We start from the raw sequence: 20,532 nt of genomic DNA, 5'->3' as shown, positions 1-20,532 counted from the left end.
TGCTCAGCTAGTACATCTCTACCGCTCTCGGAGTCCCTGGTAGGACGTATAGAGTTGCTAGCAGAGCTGCGGATGCAAGATCATCGGCGGGATCTTTTTACAACAAGTGAAAAATCCATACCTTCAAAGCCATGCAAGTCGATACCAGGGATTTATATACCGTCGGGATAGAAGCTAACGATCGTCTGAGTGCAGTCTGGTCGATCTGGGCGAAGTATTTCTGTAAATTCTCACTCGACCCAGTCGAAGGCGACACCATCCGCGCGACCAAGGGGTGAAGTTGTAGTCTCTCCGTGAAAGACGTCACCAAATCTCTGGGGACCCGTCCAAATCCAACACTGCCTCCATATTTTCCATGGACATTTGGTCATCATCTGGCAGAAAACGCTCAGATGCATCTCTCCCTTGGTTGAGATTCGCAATATCCTCAACACTTTCAACTTCCGGCGGCGTTACCGTCCCGGCCGAATGCTCCTTACTGTTTCTTTCCATTAAGAGCTATGAAGAGTCATAGAAAGGCGAAAGATTAGATAGTGCAATATCAGCTCGAACTTGTGTGAAGGCTGACGGTGATTTTGTGAAGAAATCGTAGGATTTGACGTCAAAGACAACGCAAGGATGAAGTCACTCATTTTTCATGCAGCACAGAAGGCTAGCAGACACGCAGTCTGCCTGATACCCTTGTCGGTTTGGCTGCATGAGAGCTGAAGGTTGCTTGCAGGTCCCCCTCCACCAGCACATGCCATGAAAAACGTCATACAACTGCTGGGATTTTGCGATTCGGGACATTTTGTCTTCTTCTTTTAATACTTTACATCAATCAGCATTATATTTCAGTCAATTTGACGAACTTTGAGCATCGTTGGGGACCTTCTCGACCAGCAAAACGTGTTGCAGTGCTCTGGCATATTTTACCGACTTTACTTCGTATGGAAAAAGGAGGAGATGGGGGGGCTATCCGGCCTTGTTAAAGTATTCTGGTGGCTATTAATCAAATTCCCGATCCATCCTTATGGATATGAAGGGTTGTACAAACAGAGTGATATGGTAAGCCTTGGGCAATCCGCCTAGCTGCAGCAGAAGGCGGCGACTTCCCCTCCCGAGACATAGGAGCGGCGCATCAGACTCTTGCATCAGTCTGATATTTTTGCTACAAAAAGTAGACAGCTAGTCTGCCACTCGCCTAAACTCATCGCAAGGCTATTACTGGTATATCTGTGCCCGGAGGAGCATGGGTGGCTGTTGCGATATGAGACATCATTGCTTGTGCGAGTACGGGGTAGAAATCCGACACTGGTCGTTCGCTTCACGCCTTGCATGTAAAGCGGCATGCAAATTCAAAGATTCTACACATACTTCCAATTACCTTACAAAGGCCCTTTTGAGGGATCTACGCTAGATGCTCGCGATACGTCAGGTAAAAGAAATTATGGGCGAATCCTTGGATAGGGCAATTGCGGCCGAAGGATGATTTAATGTCGTAAAACAAGATTCATCCTCGTTTAGGATCCAGTTTCCAGTAAGAACTATTCATGTTGGTAGGGTTCACAGTTTGCGGGAAGAGCAGTACGGTTCACTGGCCTCTATTCTGGTGTCCGACACGCGATCTATAACCTGAAGCTGTACTGGGCCGGGATCCGTTGTTTGCGAAGAGACAGTTTCGAGTCACGCCATTCTCCTCACTGCTTATTTTCAAACTCAAGTGGTCTCGAACTCGATCGTTTTATCTGCGTCGAGGTCAATAATTGCCGTTTTGATGGCCCAAAGGCAACAGATGAAGCGCTGTGCAGCGGCGACCAAAGAAATCGAGCCTAGGCAGCCACTGAGGTCAAATATTTTTTTGTTAACTATAGCTTGTTAGTTTTGAAGATCGAAGGAAAATGGTACTCAAACAAGCCAGACAAACAGTCAAAGCATTGCCTCTGCTCTCGCGACGTAGCTGCTGGATATCTCGTAGGTAACTCTTAACAGAGTTCGATGCGACGATGATGGATATCTTATATTCCCGACATAAGATCAGGATAGGCACAGAAAAGCTAATCAACCGCCATCTTGAGAAAACAGCTGTACAACCACAACGATCAATCGTTGCAGGCAGCTTCTTAACGCACAACTACGTAATAGGCTAGGGATGATTTCAACATGTGTTGAATTAATCTGTCCAAAAACGTCAAGAAGTTTGTTGCACATCTACTCCCATCGCAGCGAAGCGATGTCGTCTCTAGGATAGCGTTTATCCAAAAAGGAGAGGCGTGCAGCGCAGATGCCGAGCTCATCATCAGGCACAAAACCTGCATTGAGCCACTTGGTCAGCTCCTTCTTCTTCGGCCACGGTTCTTCGAAGAGAGACATTCCCAAAGACCATACAGCTGAATGTGATACGGAGAGCAGACCGGAAAGCAAATGTCCGATCTGGACAAGATTCCACCGTTTGGTATAAAAACCGTTGAATAATATATACATGGAGATCCACATGCGTGACTTTCTGCTCAAAGGACAAAATTAGGCATTGCAAAAGCTGGGGCAAAGACTATTTAGTTGCCGACCATGGATGTAGCGGCTGATTGTCTCGTTTCTTACTTGTTTCCTCTTTCAAGCGTTTAGCCATCGACATCCGTAGAGAGCTAGAACCACCTTTTGACTATCGGTCCGAGAGCCACGGATACGGACGCTGATCAGCGCCGAAAGGTTGGCCGCTTTGGTTTTCGTTGCGCAAGCAACTGGGCTAGGCCATATGAGCAGCGCCGAGAGAAGAAGAGGCGTTTTACCTTGTAGTCCCACTCGTCTTTGAGGAGAAAGTCAAGAGAGAACTCGTGCTCACGTCTTCCTCGGGGATACCTTGCCCCATATTCACCACCACCGGTGTCTTTCCTCCGTAGTCAAATGTGGGTGGTAGCCAACCGGACTCTGTCGACGCGATCCCCCGTCCAAAGACTCGTTTTTTTTTTTACCTTTTCCTCCTCATAAAAGTTGAAAATACTAAGAGGCTGCTGCTGAATTGTCATTAACGTGTGGCGTTCCATCGGGCCATGTGACCCTGATCACTTCGATAATCTCCCTATTACCAAGATCTCGGCTTTTCTTATTATCCCGGACAGTTATAGGCTGGGCCGACCTGAGCTTGTAGCTGCTTAGCCATTTCTCAGCACCGTCGTCACACTCTGGAGGCATTGATACGATTCGATGAATTGATTCAACGACACACTTTGGTGTGTTCGTAGCCTGTATAATGAAGAGAATAGTGTTTCTGCGAACTTTCTAATTTGCTTTCCTTGTACGCCCATGCCGCCGCTTGCCGCCAGTTTGGCCTGGAAGGTGACCTTCGTTGGGCGGCTGAGAGGGTCACGGCGATAGTTCTTGATTTCTTCGGGCACCATCGTTACTGTAGACATCTTGGTCTACTTTCTTGAAAGACAAGTTGTGCTGTTCTGACGTAGCAAAAAGATGACAGCTCATCTACATTATAGCAGTTGAGTCCCCTCCTATCCTAGTTGCACCCTCGGCAATGGAGTATATAGAACTAGGCTCTTTGATTAGAGTTTTGAAGCAAGGTCCAGGCAAATTCATAGGCCAGTCATAGATAAGCACATTATGCGGCTAAAGTACCCCTTCAAAACTCACCCGTTCCACTTGCTACTCTAGAAGGTCTAGAGTGGCGCTAGATATATTGTACCATGATCCTATAGCCTGATCTTGAATAAACTATCCAACTAGTACCGGATTCCAAGCTACTACATTATTTCAATAATCTTCAATGACTTTCTTTTTATTAATCTTGAGAAGTTCATACTGAAAATAAAAAGACATATAAAAACATCAACGTATATAGAACTAGGTGAAGGATTTTTCTTTTCTTTTTTTTTGTTATTATTAGTTCTTGGGTTTCTACATTTTCAAGTCTTTCTTATGGAGTGAGAGCCTTTGATAGTGTTTCTAACACTTATTCATCTCTATCTATATCTCAACTAACCAAAGTATGGCTATGGAAGCCAATTAAACAGGCTGCAATTCGGTGGGAAGAGACGGCCCGGAAGCGGGTGTGACCCGCAAGTGGGTGCCGGCATTCGTGCACTGAGAGTAATGCCAACTCGGGAAAGACAAATAAGTCGTCGCCACCCACTCAACCACTGTATACTGATACGTCGCTTTGCCCCGCCGTGCGCAGCCTTGTTTCGCAACGCCACGGAAGCTTCCTCACCAGCTCTCGACAACAGTCTTAACGCAGACAAAGCTCACTGCTCGCAGCACCATTGTTGAGGGGCAAGCGCTTAGTGTGGTGTTTGGAACTGATAGTCGGCTTAATCCGGCAGGCAGAACGAAGGGGAAAGACGCAATGGTGCCCGTAAAAGCGCTGCCCCGTGATTAAAACATAAACCTTGCTCGTATAAATACAAATACAGCTATGGAATCGAATACATAATCGATCTATATTGCTACCAATCTCTTCCCCGGACCGAGCTGTTTTCATGATCGAAATCGAAAAATAAGACACGCTGCCATACACGCCCGTCACAGACTGCTTTACACTTCTATTGGTCACAAAGGTGGTCATTAACACCAGAACAATCAATTTCGAGATGTCAGACATGAACCAATTACCGAACGTCATCCCGATCAGCTACGATGCCAAACGCACCAGAAACCGACTCGCACAAAGACGGCGTAGAGGTTTGCCTCACCTTTCCATAACAAAGCAAGGAAGCCTCCTCGTTAATCATTCCGCCGTGCCACAGAGAAGCAAAAAGCCATGGAGAAGGAGTCATCAGCAGCTTCACATTCAGCGGAAAAGCAGACACCGCAACTGCAACATGCGTCACCAGCTATGCTGTGCTGGGGACCGCAACGGTACATAAGACGAGCCGTGGGGCTGTTCGTTCGACCCCCAAGCTGACTTGATCCTCAGGGACGCCATGATATGCACACCTTCGGCACCTATTAATTCGTTGAGTGGTACGGGAGAGACCCTGCTTCTCTCGCCGTGGACCGATCCGGCAGGAGGGACTTTGGCATCGCAAGAGCCGGGGTCGGAGTATTTCTTCTTGAACGAAGAGGCTGCGTTCCGGCCCGGCAGCGACTTCTTGTCAGAAACAATGCGGATCCCACATCCTCTTGCGCCATCGCCGCCACTGGACTCCGACTTGGGGCAAATGCTGCGCGGGATCAGCCCTGCGCCAACGGAACGGAGGGCATCGCAAGCAGCCGAACAGCTCAGCGAAGCATTTCCATCACCTAATTCAGGCTCCGACACGCGTGGCGGCGCACATCTGATAAGCCCACCAGCGGGCAACCCCACTCCCAGCCTGGCCAAGCCGTCGGCATCTACGGCCCTAGCGACGACCTCTGGGGCAGGCCAAGGAGGAGGCGTCGACTCAGATGCCGCGGCGGAGAGGTCCATCGCCAAGATTCTGATCCTGGCCGAGGAGATGGGCTTCGACAGCTTCGATGACCTGGCCGCCACGTACTACACGGCGACTTTCTCGGAGGGGTCCCTTCCTCGCTACGCGCAGTCGACGTCACGCAGTCGTCGGCTTCGCAGCCTGCTCACGGAACTGCACGCGAGTTCTCGGACCTGGGTGGGCAGGGAAGCACGCGGGTACTACGAGGGGCAGATGCGCCTCCTGGAGACGGTATGCGCCGAGGAGCTGAGCGGCATCGCGGCCGGCGAGCAGCAGCAGGTCGACCGGACGCAGGCCTTCATCACCAACATGATCAAGCAGCTGTTTACCCATGACGATGCCGAGCAATTGCTGGAGAAGAACAAGAGCGTTCTCAGAGAACAGGCAAGCCGCATCGCGTCTCAAATGAATGCCGGCGGGCCAAACGTGCTGACGACGTGCTTCAGATACCCTCTCTCTGGACATTGCTATCGCAGGTGGCGCAAAAGATCAACTCGGGGGCCGAAGACTCATCGCTGGCGATCTGTGTGTTCGTTTACCTACTCCAGGTTCCACTTTAATACGAGAGATCCTTCGTCAGCTTGATGCCTTGTCGAAGGATGCAAATGCTTGCCACAGCCGCAAACCTAACCAAAGAAGTCGGCCTGCGAAATTGGTCCGGACTTTTCATTCGCTTTCAGTGTAAAGGCGGGGTAGAACTCGGCTCGTTTTAGTAAAGCTGTAGAAATCGATAATTGTTGTTGTTCTCCTTCTTTGAACTGGAGTGTGCAGTCTGCCTCTGACGGAGGACCCGTAGATGCCTGGCGTGCAAGATAGGCTCGCAAAGCTGGCTCCGCAAGACAAGCTTGTCTCGCACAAGTCCAGCCCTGGATTGTTCAGTCGTGACGATGGGGGCCAAAGGGGGCCCCTCGAGAGGAAAATGGCCCGAATGATGGTCACTTTTGCTCCAGCAACCCCCATAAAATGTGGGCGCGACCAGACCAATGCCGGCGGCGAAGGATTGGCGGGGAGGGGTGGGAAGCCCATTTATTAGTAGTAGTCACCAAACATGGCCGGGCAATGGCGCAATGCCTCCCTCCTCTCTCTGTCAGTGCACCAAAGCCCGTAGTTCAGCGCGCCGAGCGTTCCATCTCAGCTTGGCATCGGGACACTCCACGATCTGGATGGGGGGAGGGGGCGGGCAGCTGAAGAAAAATGGGCGAGTGAGGACCGGGGGCGCACTGCACGAGACAGACTGCCGGACGGAAAACCCCGGAGAAGGAGGAGCAGAAATGACAAGACAGATGCGTAAGCAGGGGAAACAATACAGCCGAGTTTCCTCTTTGCAACTTTGATGTTGTTGTTTTTTTTTTTGACACGAATGGCCTCCCTGCAGATAAGGGGCCATGACAGTGCCAGGATTTCGGAGTCCGAAATGAGCGGCCTTCGGTGCGAGCCTCGACTTTGTTCTCCACAGTAAGGCTGTGGCGCCCTCGGTGCTCGGCTTCGACTGTTATCAATCAGTTTGCATGTTTGTGTAACCGTATCCGAGTCCAGAACCTTTTTTTTTTTTCTTCACTTTTCAATTCAATCTCGTATTTTGCCCTGTGTGTCACGGTATTCGCTCCAATTGCTCGCCCCCAATGTCTTCCGACGAGGAGAAGACGGTTGAAACCACCGCAGCATCGGTCCAGCCGCCGCCAGTGACGACGACGCGCGAAGAGGCTCGGCTCTCTGACCTGCTGCAAGAACATGGCGTTTGTACAACAGTGTGGCCGCTGGGGAAAATAGTTTCGGGGGACGACTAACAAAACTGTGCTCTACCAACAGGCAACCTGGGAGTCCTCGCACGACCCCCACGACCCGTACAACTGGTCGACATGGCGCAAAATCTCCATTGCTCTCATCGTGTCTCTCGGCCAGCTCATCACGCTCATGTCGACGAGCATGATGGCCGCCGCTCTCACGCAGATCGGGAGCGACCTGCACCTCAGCAGCTCCGCCACGCAAATCACCTTTTCCATCTATATTCTCGGCCTCGCGTTTGCCCCGTTCCTCATCGCCGCGCTGTCCGAAATGTACGGCCGGCGCCCCATATGGATCGCCAGTAACGTCTTTTACATCTTTTGGAACGCAATGTGTCCGGTTGGGCCCTCGGCAGGACTCATGACGGTCAGCCGTTTCTTGGCTGGGTCCGGCGCCAGCTGTGGCATCACGGTAAGAACTTCCGCGAAAAGGGGGGGCCGTCATTGGTTCAGTCTACTACAGCTTGCTGACAAATTTTTTTTTTTTGTCTTTCTTTTTTTGGTAGCTCACGAGCCCGATCCTCGCAGACATGTTCCGCGCCGAGGAGCGCGGGCGCTCTCTGGCCCTCGCCACCTTTATCCCCTACATGGGCCCCGCGCTGGGCCCAATCGTCGGCGGCGTCACGGCGCAGCACCTGCCGTGGGCGTGGCTCTTTTGGATTCTCTCCATCTTTGACGCCGCCGTGGTGGTGGTGGGCTTCTTCTTCGTCTCCGAGACTTACACGCCCGTGCTGCTAGCCAGGAAAGCAGCCAGGACGCGACCCGGGGCCGACAATGAGTCGCCCGCCGCCGGCGGCAAGTGGAACTTGCAGTATGCCAAGTCTGTCTATGCCGACCTCCGAAAAAGGCTCGGGGCAAACCTGCTCCGGGGGCTGGCCCTCATGGTTTATCGACCCGCGATCCAGGTGATTGCGGTCATCATGGCGTTAAACTTTGCGGTATACTGTCTTTTGCTTTCGACGTACGCCACGCTGTGGATCGAGCGTTACCACGAGTCCGAGACCATCAGCAGTCTCAATTACCTCGCGCTGGCTGTGGGTACCATCACGGCATCGCAAGCCGGTGGCCCGCTCATGGACTGGATCTACGCCAGGATGAAACTACGCCACGGGGGCGAGGCTGTACCCGAATTTCGCGTGCCTTTCTTGGTGCCCGGTGTCCTTATGATGCCGTTGGGAATCTTCCTCTACGGATGGGCAGCGGAGAAATACTTACACTGGATGGTAGTCGACGTGGGCGCGGCCATCTTTGTCTGCGGCAGCTTCATTCTTGGCCAGGGCATGCTAGCGTATCTGCTGGATGAGTTCAAGCACGCCGCGTCCGCCAACGCCGCAGCGCGCATGCTTTCCAACATTCTCGGATTTGTCTTCCCAATCTTTGCCCCCTCCATGTATGATGCGCTGGGATACGGGTGGGGCAATACGGTCCTCGGCCTCATCTGGGTGGTGGTGGGATTTCCGATTCCTGTACTACTATGGTGTTATGGTGCCCGCCTGCGGGCTCTGGGGCGAGGATAGCGAGCTCTAGTTATCTATGGCGCTACATTGGGCTTTCTTTACTATACAGATTCCTGCCACGGCGAAATAGGGTGGGATTGGCAGGCCGAGGCCGGGGACGTACGAGTTCTGGCCAGGCTGTGGTCGACGGCAAGAGTTGTCTCGGGGAAACTAATCTGTATTATGGGTCAACAACGATCCTTCAGAAAAAAAGCTATTAGCCCCAGACTTGTGAATCAACCCGACCAAACCACATTACGCAATGACAATCTAATCTGATGCACCACATAGAAACTAGGGAAGCGCCGCTAAATGTCAGGCTCGGTGACTGTGCATGCGCGACCGCAGCAGTAGGAAGGACCCCGGGCTCGCTCCGCACAGGCATGTGTAGCGGCCGTCTTTGCCGTCGATCCGTAACTGCGTGTCGTAGCCTACGTATGTGTAATGAATGCCGTCGAGTGAATTACACGGCCGTTCACGCTGACTCGGCAGGACTAATAGCGGATGGGGCCAAGGCGTGGGCCAGCCAGCCCCCATTCCCCATTCAACCCAATGCAGCGACCTCGCGTATTTGTGTAATCTGTAACTAATTACGGAGTACTCTGTACGCATCTACCTATGCCCATCCTGCCCATCCTGCCCGTAGCCTGTCGCTGCCAAAGGACCCCTATCCTCCCCCCTGCGGATGCGGAGGGGGGCGGGAAGGGCTCATGACTTACACCCGACTCGTACATAGGGTAGTTCTGGCTGCCTTTGCTAGCCATAAGCATTGATCACGTCTCCTGTCTGCCAGAATAACATTTTTGTGTCAAAATCTTTCGTGATTCTCCGGAAACAAAAACCTTCACGGGCCTTGAAGCTACAGGTGCTACATGACACAACCTCGTTACAGGCAGTGGAGGTATGCTCTACAACCGGTCGACACTGAAACATGGGTAGCGACCAAGAAGACTTCGAGAGTTACTCGCGCTTCACGCGGCGGAGGCAACAACGGCATCTCGATTCATTTTTGAAACCTATTTGGCTTGCAGCTCTCTGCTTAATCTCACTAAGTGGATGGATTGCCGCGTTCTGGGGCGTTCTGAATGAACCATGGGATGCTCTGGGCGGGAGCAGTGTTCCACTGTCAAAGATCAGTGTGCCGCACATCCAAGACGGTGAGCCGGCAACTGATACGGGCGCTCATAATGCTCCAGATGAGCAATTTGGCAAGTCTCCCCAGGATGATACCTTGGCAAAGGGGCTTTCCGTGGACGAGATCTTGGACGGCTCCTGGAAACCAGCACCACACACCTTCCGTTGGGCTGCAAGTGGTGAGGAGGCACTGTTGGTAGACCAGTCCAGGCCAAGCGCCGGCGAGGCCAGCTTTTCGATACGGCGCATTGTGGAGGCAGCTCACAGTGACAAGCCCGGATCGTTTACTCTGGAGACGTTGGATCTGAGCGGAGACGACACTCTACTCTCGTCATACACGTACCAAGGTCAAAGGGTGTCTCCCGAAGATTTTTGGGTGGACGGAAGCGCACGATATGGGCTCCTTCTCTCCAACAGGACCAAAGAATGGCGACGTTCATTCCGCGCACTCTACTGGCTGTTGGACCTCAACAGCACGTCGTCTACTGTAGAGCCCCTGGACCGCGACCACCCGTTCGAGGAGGCCCAGCTTGCCGTTGTCTCCCCGGACGGGGACAATGTAGCTTTTGTCCGCGCCGGCAACATTTACCTCCGCCGCACGCGAGATGCCGCCATTGTACCTGTGACGGCGGACATTGATCCCACGACGTACAATGGCATCCCCGGCTGGGGCTACGAAGAGGAGGTTCTCGAGAGCAATGTCGCGCTGTGGTGGTCGCCCCGAGGCAGATACTTGGCATTTCTGCACACCGACGAGTCCACGGTACAGACGTACACGATGAGTCTGTACACGTCGGCAGACCGACACCAGCTGTATCCGCAGCCACGACTGGTGCGGTATCCAAAAGCTGGCACGCCCAACCCCGTCGTCAATCTCCAGATTTACGATGTCGACCGTGGCGTTCCGCTCACGATTGACCTCCCTGGCCAGCTTCCCGACGACGAGCGCATCATTTTCAGCGTTTCCTGGCTTTCTGAGCAGCTGCTCCTCGTGAAGCAGACGAACCGGGAGAGCTCCGTCCTCGTGGTCTTCCTCATCGACCTGGAGCGTACGGACATGGCCGCCGTCGAAGGCGAGCTGCTCCGCACAGAGTCGGGCTCGGGAGATTGCTGGGTCGAGCCGATCCGCAAAGTCGTCCATTTCATTCCTGCCGACCCGTCCCGCAACATCTCGGACGACGGCTATGTTGACCTGGTCGTGCACAACGGTTACAACCACCTGGCTTACTATACACCGTTGCGCACTTCGAAGCCGACAACCATGCTGACGATGGGCCAGTGGGAGGTTGCCGATGCCCCAACAATATTTGATAGAAAACATGGTTGGGTGTATTTCCTCGGCACAGTTCCGCAGCATCCAGATGAGCGGCATTTATATCGCACCAGTCTAGATGGTCGATACGAGTTGGCTTCGAGTGAGGATACGCGCCCAGCCTACTACGATGTGTCGTTTGCCCCCGGTGGTGCGTATGCGTTACTGGAGTACAAGGGGCCCGAAGCGCCGCGAACATCCATCGTTGCCCTGGGGCAGGATGGGCCCGAGACTGTCGCCGCCGTGGAATCTAACAAGGCCCTTGCTCTCAAAACGGAAGAAGCCGTGTCGGTTCTGCCCCAGCGTCGGTATCACTATCTACATCTCGGCGGCAGCAGTCCAGCGCCGGTCCTGGAACTGCTTCCGCCCGGGTTCGACCCAGAGCGACGGTACCCGGTCATCTTCAGCCCCTACGGAGGGCCAGGCTCGCAGACCGTCACCCGAAAATTCGCAGTCGACTTTGCGGCGCTGCTCGCCTCGCAAGGCTACGTCGTCGTCGTCGTCGACGGGCGAGGCACCGGCTTCAACGGGCGGGACGCGCGCTGCGTCGTGCGCGGCCGGCTCGGCCACTTTGAGGCGCTCGACCAGATCGCGGCAGGGCGCGTCTGGAAGGCAAAAGACTACGTCGACCCCAGCCGCCTCGCAATCTGGGGCTGGAGCTTTGGCGGATACCTGACTCTCAAAACCCTGAGCATGGATGCAGGGCAGACCTTTGGGTACGGCATGGCCGTCGCGCCGGTAACTGACTGGCGACTCTATGGTCAGCGCGCTCTTTTTTTTTTTTTTTGCAACTGTACGCAGGGGGTCTGTAAATTACAGCAAGTACTGACGCTTCTGTGATAGATTCGCTCTTTACCGAGCGGCACATGGGCACTCCGGATCACAACACCGCGGGCTACGACGCGACAGTCATTGCCAACATGACGGCGCTTCGAGGCCTGCGACGCATCTTCCTCGCGCACGGCATTTCTGATGACAATGTGCATGTGCAAAATACCCTGCGGTTGGTTGACAGACTGGTCGAAGCGGCAGCGGACAATTACGATATGATGCTGTTTCCGGATTCCGATCACGCGATTCGCTTCCATGGAGCTCGAAAGGTATTGTATCAGAGTAAGTCATGGCTTTCACTGCTTGAGACGATATACCAGCTAAACAATAGAATAGGAATGCTAGACTGGTTGAAGAGTAACATGGTGCTGGAGCCATGACACAGGAACTATATATTTTTCTCTCCAATAAACCTTACGTATCTCTCATGGGGAGGCCACGCTTTCTGTCCTCGAAATAGACTGTTACGATAGCCTGACGCTTGATTTTGGTATGAGAAGGCAGTCAAAGGATCTTTGGATTCTTACTGGTACTGTTTTGAAGAAGGTCACCTGGAGCTACATTCTTTCATTCCACGGCCAGTATCCTATCTGCCCCATAGTCTCGCATCCCCAGCATGGGAGCGTCAGATTTTATTTGCATTTCTACAGCGATTGGGGATATGTAGATGATAACAGCAGTCAGCTCTCAAATGGCGAAAGAATATCTTGATCTTTTTAGCTTCAGTAGGACTTTGTTTTTCTTAAAGTGCAAAGGACGATATAAGACATCGAACCGAAAATCCGCCCATTCTGAAACCTACACGTCTTTTCTGATACCATACAGGATCAACATGATCTCAAGAGCCAAACTCTGTATTTTTTTTTCCTTTTTGCTTGCGCTACACTATAACTGCCGAGGCCGCCTGATCCAAACTGCAGCCGACTTCTGATGTTCATTTGCCCGACATAGAAGCTCTCACTAATGCAAAGTCACCTCATTAGCGTTCGTACATCACAGACTAGCGCGCTTCGCTGCATGCTTCGTTTCGCAGTGTCCCCCCCCCCCCATTCACGCAGAGGGCCCTGCTGAAGCGAGGAGAGAGTCTAGTCCTGTATGGTCATATTTGACGGTGCTGAAGGCGTCTGATAGCTGATAGTGCAGTCACTAACGCAAAGAAGTCGGAGTGCTGAAAGGATTCGTTGGCAACCGCTGCCCGTGGTGGTCAGGTCCCCTCTCCTCGCTGCACCGTCTTTGACAGAACAATCTACTTGAATTCTCAAAGTCTGTAAACCTATCTGAAATTTTGTTTTGAAAATTTTCCCAAGTCGAAACTCCTTCCTTGGAAGTCATCGTGCCATCATGTCTTCGTTCAAGCAAAACGTCAAAGACTGGTGCTACCGGTTTTTTGACCATCAGCCAGCTCAGCGTGCCACCATGTACATGCCGAGCGGCAACTCATCATCGCGCGACTCGCTTGACGCCTCCAGCGACGATGTCGGCGAGGGTCTGATTCAGAAGCAAGGGCACTCTCGCCTGCCTCGCCTGGTGTACCGTGAGCCGTGGTGGAAGCGAACCAGCGTTCTCGTCATCGGCCACATGGTTCTCTTCACAGTGTATGCCGCAGTTCTCTTTGCGGTGCTTAAGAGCAAGAAGAGCAGTGCGCGGATGGAAGGCATGCCAATTTGTAAGTTGTCATCTTTCCCACCCCATCAGACAGCACACTAAACATGGTGAAGCGCCTGCAATCCCTGCCATCAAATGGGAGGAGCACAAGTTCTCCCTCGAGGATAAGATACAAGAAAAGGGCTCCTTTTCAGGAAAGCCAAATGCAGATCTGGATAAAGCGTGGCATGATCTTCTCAACTGTGAGTTGTTTTTTTTCCCGATGCAAATAGCAGCCGCAGTTTTCGAAATACTTATACATGTGCAGACGAAAACATCATTATAGAGCCAGAGATCATGGCACACTATGACAGACTAGACGTCGGCGTTGCGGTCCCCGAGGGTGGTGGCTATCTCGGCACGCTCAACGTCTACCACGAGCTGCATTGCCTCAAGCGTCTGCATCAGTACATGTATCCCGACTATTATTTTGGCGACTTGACTGCCGAGCAGCATGAGATGAACCGACTACACAATGGTATGTTGGATTCCGCGGAGGAGAATAACTGGGGACGGGGAGGTGGCTGACATCTTGATAGAACACTGCATCGACTTTCTTCGCCAGTCATCCATGTGTCACGGTGACATTGGTTTAATCACCTACGAATGGCACGACAACAGCCGAATCCCCGTCGCAAACGCTACAATGCACCAGTGCGTAAACTGGCAGCAGCTGGATGACTGGACACGCGCCCGCTCGGTCGACATGATGAAGCCAGGCTGGCTCGTACACCCAATCTTTGGTAAGTGCTGCAGAAAAAAGAATAGTCTTCTAAAAAAGAAGAAAGCTGTTTGGCAACTAACAAGTCCAACAGGTCTTGCGTATCCTGATGGCGAAGGTGATAAGATTGGGGCCGTAGACCCTCATGGACACTTGGTAGGGCAGAACCACGGGCATGGGAAATAGTTTAATCCAGATAGTAAATGGTTTCAAGTTCTTTTCGCATCTATTGAATTCCACTTCTCACCTAATTGTTATGTTATTTTCCTACTGACAAGATGGCAATTCTGCACGGCAAGAAAGGCCTGTCTGTGAACTTTGGTCTGCCAGCTTGAGAAGTGGCGCGACATACGGTCGAACTACACGAGCAAGCAAAAAGGGAGGGTATCTCACTCAAGGCCGTTTATGGTTCTTTCAGTTTGTTTAGAAAGTCAGGCCAGCTGAGTAGAAGTGCCCAACCTGCAGTAAATGATGACATCAAGGCATATGCGACGAGGTTGGAGTAAGTAAAAAATGTTTCTAATTATCCAAGAAAATAACTAATAAATTTTCAAATCATCTATATACATAGTATGGGATCACGGATCCAGCGGGTACACTTTCGGTCCGTGGGGCTCTGAAATTCGCTTCCCTCCTGGGTAAGCTGGGCCTGCGGTTTCAATTAGCAATCAACACACATCTGATGAGTAACGTAAAACTGACCATATTTCGGATGAACCAAGAGGTTCGGGGTGTGGATATCTATGCGTCGCGTCTCTAGCCACTCTTCCAGTGACTCCCAGTCTCGGCACTGGTGCATCTGCATCCATGTGGGATTGGGTAGGCGTGTTGCGTCGTTCCAGTGGTATGTAAATATCGCCGTATCAGCGCGACACATTGAAGCCGATCGAAGAATGTCGATGCAGTGGTCTCAATCTATAGTCAGCAAACTTTCAAGGCAGCACAGGAGAGTCAGACGAACCGGTGTGGCCAGCCAACATGGCCCTCTCGGCTGGGCTTTTATCTGCGTGATAGTGATCGGCAAAAACAGCTTCGCGTACGAGTTTCTAGGATAGGCGTTAGAGATCTGACCGGGATGGCTAAATGACGAGGGCGTACTAGACAATGAAGCTCGTGGAAAACGGCCATCATGCCCATGGATCCACCACCCTGGCCAAGAGGAATGGAAGTCTGGTTCAAGGCGTGGAGTTCATCATCCGTGATTCGAATATTATGATCTGTTCGTAAAAATAAGCAACCGAGGCAGGATATCAAGCACTATTGATCACTCACGGCGCAGAAGTCGATACCAGGCTGCGTCAACCTCGGGTCCCGTGCTGCCAACGTAAGGACTGGCCTTGATATCACTAGGCCTGTCGTGGATGAATGTAATTCTCTCCTTCACATGGTCCGCTACTGGGGCTAGAATTTGTTTGTCAGATTCATGTTCAGGTACCAATTGAAAGGCGACTTACTATAGAGCACAGGCGAGCTTCCACACGTGTGCCGACGCAGCAGGACATTTTTCCAACACAACGCCGCTATCCCAACGTAGATGGCAAAGATGAAAGTATGAATGACCAACGCAGCTCGGTGCCTCTGTGCCCACGTTTTACGCCGATATAGATCTTTTGTGGGAGTATCTTTGTCGTAGTCACTCGACTCCTCATCGCGGTAGTCGCTACCAAGGAACGTCTCCGATGACCTGGAGCGAGGCTCAGACTCTGTAGAAGAATGCTCCTTATCCATCATTGGTAACGGTTTGGGGAATTGAGGATCAAGATGGTGAGTGGAACAAGCGCATTGGTGATAGAGACAGGAAGCGGGCAGTCAAAGGAGCAACTTGGCGATCAGGAAGAACGTGTAAAGTCTTGGCGGGCAATACTGCTTGTGGAAGCTAGAAGGATTATGAGAGTACTCGAAGAAACTGGACATGCGTGTCTCTGCCTACTCAGTAGGCCAGTGTTGAGGTGGCCATGCCGTAGCACTGACGGAGCCTACATGCGAGGTCATCTAGTTGTACTTCTCGAGTATGCAAGGATGCTCCAGCCCATACCTAGTGTCCAACCGTGCATATGCTTCTCTACATTCTAGTTTGACGCTAGTCATTCCTGGTCCCATGAGACAGGCAATACGGCACAGGCAGCTTCGCCGGCGGCAGGCCATTGGTGTGCGCGCTGGCTCTTCGGACTGGTGAGCTTGGCTGGGCTTCATACGCAATATCAGCTCAAGCCATCGAGCGATGCGGGTGATGGTCAGCACAGATGAAGATCTATAGACAATGTTACTTAAATGCCGTCTGATCCACCTGCGGTATAGGGTCTCTGTCTCTTTGAGAAACCAACCATACTCACAAAGCACAAGTTTTCAGAGCCAACTCATTAACAGCCTTTCAATATGCATCCCTCTACCGTCGCCAAGATCCTGGCCTTTGTCGCCGTGGTTGGAGCTTCACCCATTGCTTTGAATGCCCGTGGTGATGCCGATGCTGCCACCGCATACCAGGCTGACAAGCGTTCTGATGCTGATGCTGCTACCGCCTACCAGGCCGACAAGCGTTCTGATGCCGACGCTGCTACCGCCTATCAGGCCGACAAGCGTTGGGATGCCGACGCTGCTACCGCCTACCAGGCCGACAAGCGTTCGGATGCTGATGCTGCTACCGCCTACCAGGCCGACAAGCGCTCTGATGCCGATGCTGCTACCGCCTACCAGGCCGACAAGCGTTCGGATGCTGATGCTGCTACCGCCTACCAGGCCGACAAGCGCTCCGACGCCGACGCCGCCACCGCCTACCAGGCTGATAAGCGTTCTGATGCTGATGCTGCTACTGCCTATCAGGCCGACAAGCGCTCCGACGCCGACGCCGCCACCGCCTACCAGGCTGACAAGCGTTCTGATGCTGATGCTGCTACCGCCTACCAGGCTGATAAGCGCTCTGATGCCGACGCTGCTACCGCCTACCAGGCTGATAAGCGCTCCGACGCCGACGCCGCCACCGCCTACCAGGCCGACAAGCGCTCCGACGCTGATGCGGCCACTGCCTATCAAGCTGACAAGCGCTCTGACGCTGATGCGGCCACTGCCTATCAAGCTGACAAGCGCTCCGACGCTGATGCGGCCACTGCCTACCAGGCCGACAAGCGCTCCGACGCTGATGCGGCCACTGCCTATCAAGCTGACAAGCGCTCTGACGCTGATGCGGCCACTGCCTATCAAGCTGACAAGCGCTCCGACGCTGATGCGGCCACTGCCTACCAGGCCGACAAGCGCTCTGATTCGGAGCCCGTTTACCGTCGATCTGATGCTGATGCTGCTACTGCCTATCAGGCCGACAAGCGCTCCGACGCTGACGCCGCCACCGCCTACCAGGCCGACAAGCGCTCCGACGCTGATGCCGCCACTGCCTACCAGGCCGACTAAAGAGATGAATTGTAAGAACCCCCTGTTTTCTCGGTCTTGGAAATTGGTTGCTAAAACACCGAGGTAGCGCTTCCTAAGCTCTACATCCTGAAGTAGGTGGTCTGGTGTCTTCCTTGGGCGGCCCGCAACATTCGAGCAGCTTCATGGATGCCGAGGCTAGAAGATAGCTTAGAAAGATAGTCGTCGCGGATAGTACATGACAACACATTGCTGACGCTTCAGCTAGCTAGTCATAGTGGATTCCTTTCAATTTGATGTAGTTACCTGATTCCCGTGGACATTCTTCCAACAAGGCTCGCTGTAGTGTAGAAACGGTGACAATGCTGTTAGTTCCATCCATCTGGATTCCGTGCATGAAGCTAATGCAATGTAACACGGGTTGAACTCATTATGAAAGCAGTCTCTCGAATGCAGGGTATTCTAACTGTCAGTTCGATCGCAACAAACCCGACTGTTCTTGTTCCTTCGGCCTCTGAAATACAAACGTAAGAAAAATAGGGTGAAAGAAAGACGAATGAGGGGTATTGAGCTTGATTATCTATTTTGGAGCTATTCGAGTAAGCATCGCGCTGAACTACGACTTTCAACTCGAAGGACTTCAATGGCGTAAATAGTAAATACACTATCTAGTTCGCGCAATTGTTTGCTGAATGCCCGCGAGAACCTCCTGATGCAGCAGTGCGATAAGCAATGCTTCAATTATGTGACGAAAAAACGATAGATAGATTACATGGGCCAATTTCTGTTGTGGGCTGCTGCGTTAAGAACTACGCTTTCGCTTTATCCAGTACGCAACGCCCAATGCCTCCAAAACAATGCATACTCCGGCAGTCTCGATACTGATCGGGCTGTAGCTCGCCAGCGCCATGCCAATCAGTAAATTCGCGCAGCCGCCGATGATGCTCGTTCTCCCCAGCCAAATGTGAGCGTGCGACACCCAGCTCCGTGCGCGGATGCGAACGAAGATGACATGATGCCACCAGCCGAGGACAACCTGCAGCAGTATGCATCCCACAAGCGCGCCGCCTATCCACTGATGTGCGATGAACATGGTAGCGGCGGCCGGCGAGCTCTCGTCATGGCGTTTTATATGGTCATGATGCCCGGCAGCGCCATTTGAAGACTCTGGCTCGCTTCCGTGGTGGTCACCACCGCCTCCGTGTCCGTGGCCGCGAACGAGCAAGACGCCGAGACCCGCGCCGACCAGCATAAACGTCACGGCCAGACTCTGCAGCAGCCAGTGGTACATGAACGCGCGCGGAGAGCCACTTCTCAGCGCCAGCACACCGGCAGGGAAGAGGGCCAGGATGCTGCTCGCCATCAGAATTCCGTGAGCACGCTGCTGCGGCGACGTGGCCAGTACCTTGCGCCAGAATCCGTCCGCCGCCGCAAGGACGCCCGCGGCTCCTATCGGGGTGTCGGAGGCGCCTACGTGCGAGACCATTGGGCGCAGCGGCGGGAACGAGGGCAGATAGCTGCCAGGCCGAGTGAGCGTCTCTGCCATGTTCATGTAGAAGCGGCCCCAGCCGCCGTGGCCAGCGCTGTGCACGTGCATGTCCAACTCGGCGTCGAAGCTGTACACCGGAAAGCGCTGCTGGTCGTTCCAAGCCCAGATCCACGGCTGAGACGATGCGTCGGGCGTGATGGGCGTGCCCGGCCAGTGTTCGCAAGAGTAACACACGATTGAGAAGCGCGCCGACTGTGGCCGGTAGCTCGCCGACAAGGCATACTGCTCGTGCTGCGCAGAGGGCGTCGTGTGCATCCACTGTGCCTGCAGCACGCGCAAGTCTGCGCCGCCCATGTCGGATTGTCTGATCAGACGGGGCTGCTGGTGCCCTTGTACGGTCCGGACACTCAGCACCGGCGGCGCTTTCTCGTCGGGATCCCCGTACATGACGAACATGAGCGCGCCAGCCATCAGCGAGCCCGTTCCGACTGCTGTCCAGCCGACTTCCGTGTCGCGCGTGACGGAGAGGCTGAGATAGATGTCGTGCCCGCTCGTGGACGAGTTGCGGTGCGTCAGGACGCCCAGGCAAAAGTCGACCTCGCCAGTCGCATGGCCGAACCTGCAGTACTGGCCAGGCGTGGCCTGGACCGAGACGCCAGCAAGTACGGCAGCAACTAAATGCCGTAGACGGGTGACTGGCCTAGGCAGCATTGTGTATCCTCGCGAAAAAAGAGTATGAAGAAAAACAATGGTGATGGAATCTGTGCCCCAGACCTTCAAAATTGGGGGGATACGTAGACTGACCCCGAGAAGCGAAAATGTGCCATAGCCAGCCAAAGTAGCAAAATTCGGTATAGCGGAAAATTGATAAGAGAAATGACCTATTACGACGGAGAGGATCTCATTACTTCCAAAGAAGGCTGCGTAGTTGCTCTGAGAGGCGTGGTTCGATGCAGTGAGAGCTAAAATGACCATGCATAATCCGGCTGCGTCAATGACAGTACAGCTAGATCCGGCTCGGCAGCCAGCCTTCTCGTACACGTATCGCAACCGAGAGATGAGACTCTGAGTTTTATTGTCTGATTCTGAGGATCGCAGGGCGTCGAAAAAATTCACCTCTCATGTCCAGTTCATGATGAGGTGGCTCAAGAGCTTATTGTTGTTGCTGCTCAGTGGTGCATTCGTTGCTGCCATCTCAGATTATCAGCGGAAAAGTTTGATACAAAAACCTTCTGAATGGGAACGAAAGCACCGGGCTCAGCGGGATGAAATTATTGATGTTTCAATCGGTCTAGTACAGCACGGCTTTGCGGCTCTTGAGGAACGACTGCTCCAGGGTATGGCCTTATGATACCATTCCCAACT

At 53.0% G+C, this 20,532-nt stretch overlaps 7 protein-coding genes across 7 annotated transcripts; 5 read left to right on the top strand and 2 right to left on the bottom strand.

The window, feature by feature from the left end:
- Positions 1 to 4,577: 4,577 nt before the first annotated feature.
- Positions 4,578 to 5,956, top strand: V2A60_008151 (uncharacterized protein; the record flags this gene model as incomplete). The annotated part of the gene is made up of 4 exons (XM_083259426.1): positions 4,578 to 4,668; positions 4,734 to 4,845; positions 4,904 to 5,780; positions 5,843 to 5,956. 4 exons carry the CDS (start codon positions 4,578 to 4,580, stop codon positions 5,954 to 5,956), a joined length of 1,194 nt encoding a protein of 397 aa, XP_083115552.1.
- Positions 5,957 to 7,018: 1,062 nt separating this feature from the next.
- Positions 7,019 to 8,697, top strand: V2A60_008150 (uncharacterized protein; the record flags this gene model as incomplete). Its single annotated transcript, XM_083259425.1, has 3 exons — positions 7,019 to 7,132; positions 7,206 to 7,592; positions 7,687 to 8,697. 3 exons carry the CDS (start codon positions 7,019 to 7,021, stop codon positions 8,695 to 8,697), a joined length of 1,512 nt encoding a protein of 503 aa, XP_083115551.1.
- Positions 8,698 to 9,607: 910 nt separating this feature from the next.
- V2A60_008149 (S9 family peptidase) lies at positions 9,608 to 12,333 on the top strand (the record flags this gene model as incomplete). The annotated part of the gene is made up of 3 exons (XM_083259424.1): positions 9,608 to 11,882; positions 11,966 to 12,235; positions 12,290 to 12,333. 3 exons carry the CDS (start codon positions 9,608 to 9,610, stop codon positions 12,331 to 12,333), a joined length of 2,589 nt encoding a protein of 862 aa, XP_083115550.1.
- A 961-nt stretch (positions 12,334 to 13,294) lies between these two features.
- On the top strand, positions 13,295 to 14,504 carry V2A60_008148 (oxidase ustYa family protein; the record flags this gene model as incomplete). Its single annotated transcript, XM_083259423.1, has 5 exons — positions 13,295 to 13,619; positions 13,672 to 13,800; positions 13,866 to 14,075; positions 14,137 to 14,340; positions 14,413 to 14,504. 5 exons carry the CDS (start codon positions 13,295 to 13,297, stop codon positions 14,502 to 14,504), a joined length of 960 nt encoding a protein of 319 aa, XP_083115549.1.
- A 392-nt stretch (positions 14,505 to 14,896) lies between these two features.
- Positions 14,897 to 16,046, bottom strand: V2A60_008147 (oxidase ustYa family protein; the record flags this gene model as incomplete). The annotated part of the gene is made up of 6 exons (XM_083259422.1): positions 14,897 to 14,967; positions 15,021 to 15,227; positions 15,280 to 15,364; positions 15,417 to 15,535; positions 15,591 to 15,719; positions 15,773 to 16,046. 6 exons carry the CDS (start codon positions 16,044 to 16,046, stop codon positions 14,897 to 14,899), a joined length of 885 nt encoding a protein of 294 aa, XP_083115548.1.
- Positions 16,047 to 16,694: 648 nt separating this feature from the next.
- V2A60_008146 (uncharacterized protein) lies at positions 16,695 to 17,720 on the top strand (the record flags this gene model as incomplete). The annotated part of the gene is made up of 1 exon (XM_083259421.1): positions 16,695 to 17,720. One exon carries the CDS (start codon positions 16,695 to 16,697, stop codon positions 17,718 to 17,720), a length of 1,026 nt encoding a protein of 341 aa, XP_083115547.1.
- Positions 17,721 to 18,480: 760 nt separating this feature from the next.
- On the bottom strand, positions 18,481 to 19,878 carry V2A60_008145 (cytochrome and DOMON domain-containing protein; the record flags this gene model as incomplete). Its single annotated transcript, XM_083259420.1, has 1 exon — positions 18,481 to 19,878. The coding sequence occupies one exon, from the start codon at positions 19,876 to 19,878 to the stop codon at positions 18,481 to 18,483; it is 1,398 nt and encodes a 465-aa protein (XP_083115546.1).
- Positions 19,879 to 20,532: the final 654 nt, after the last annotated feature.

The sequence above is a fragment of the Cordyceps javanica genome, chromosome 5, assembly GCF_051103115.1.
Source record: "Cordyceps javanica chromosome 5, complete sequence".
Lineage (NCBI taxonomy): Eukaryota > Fungi > Ascomycota > Sordariomycetes > Hypocreales > Cordycipitaceae > Cordyceps > Cordyceps javanica.
This window is presented reverse-complemented; position numbering and strand designations above follow the sequence as displayed.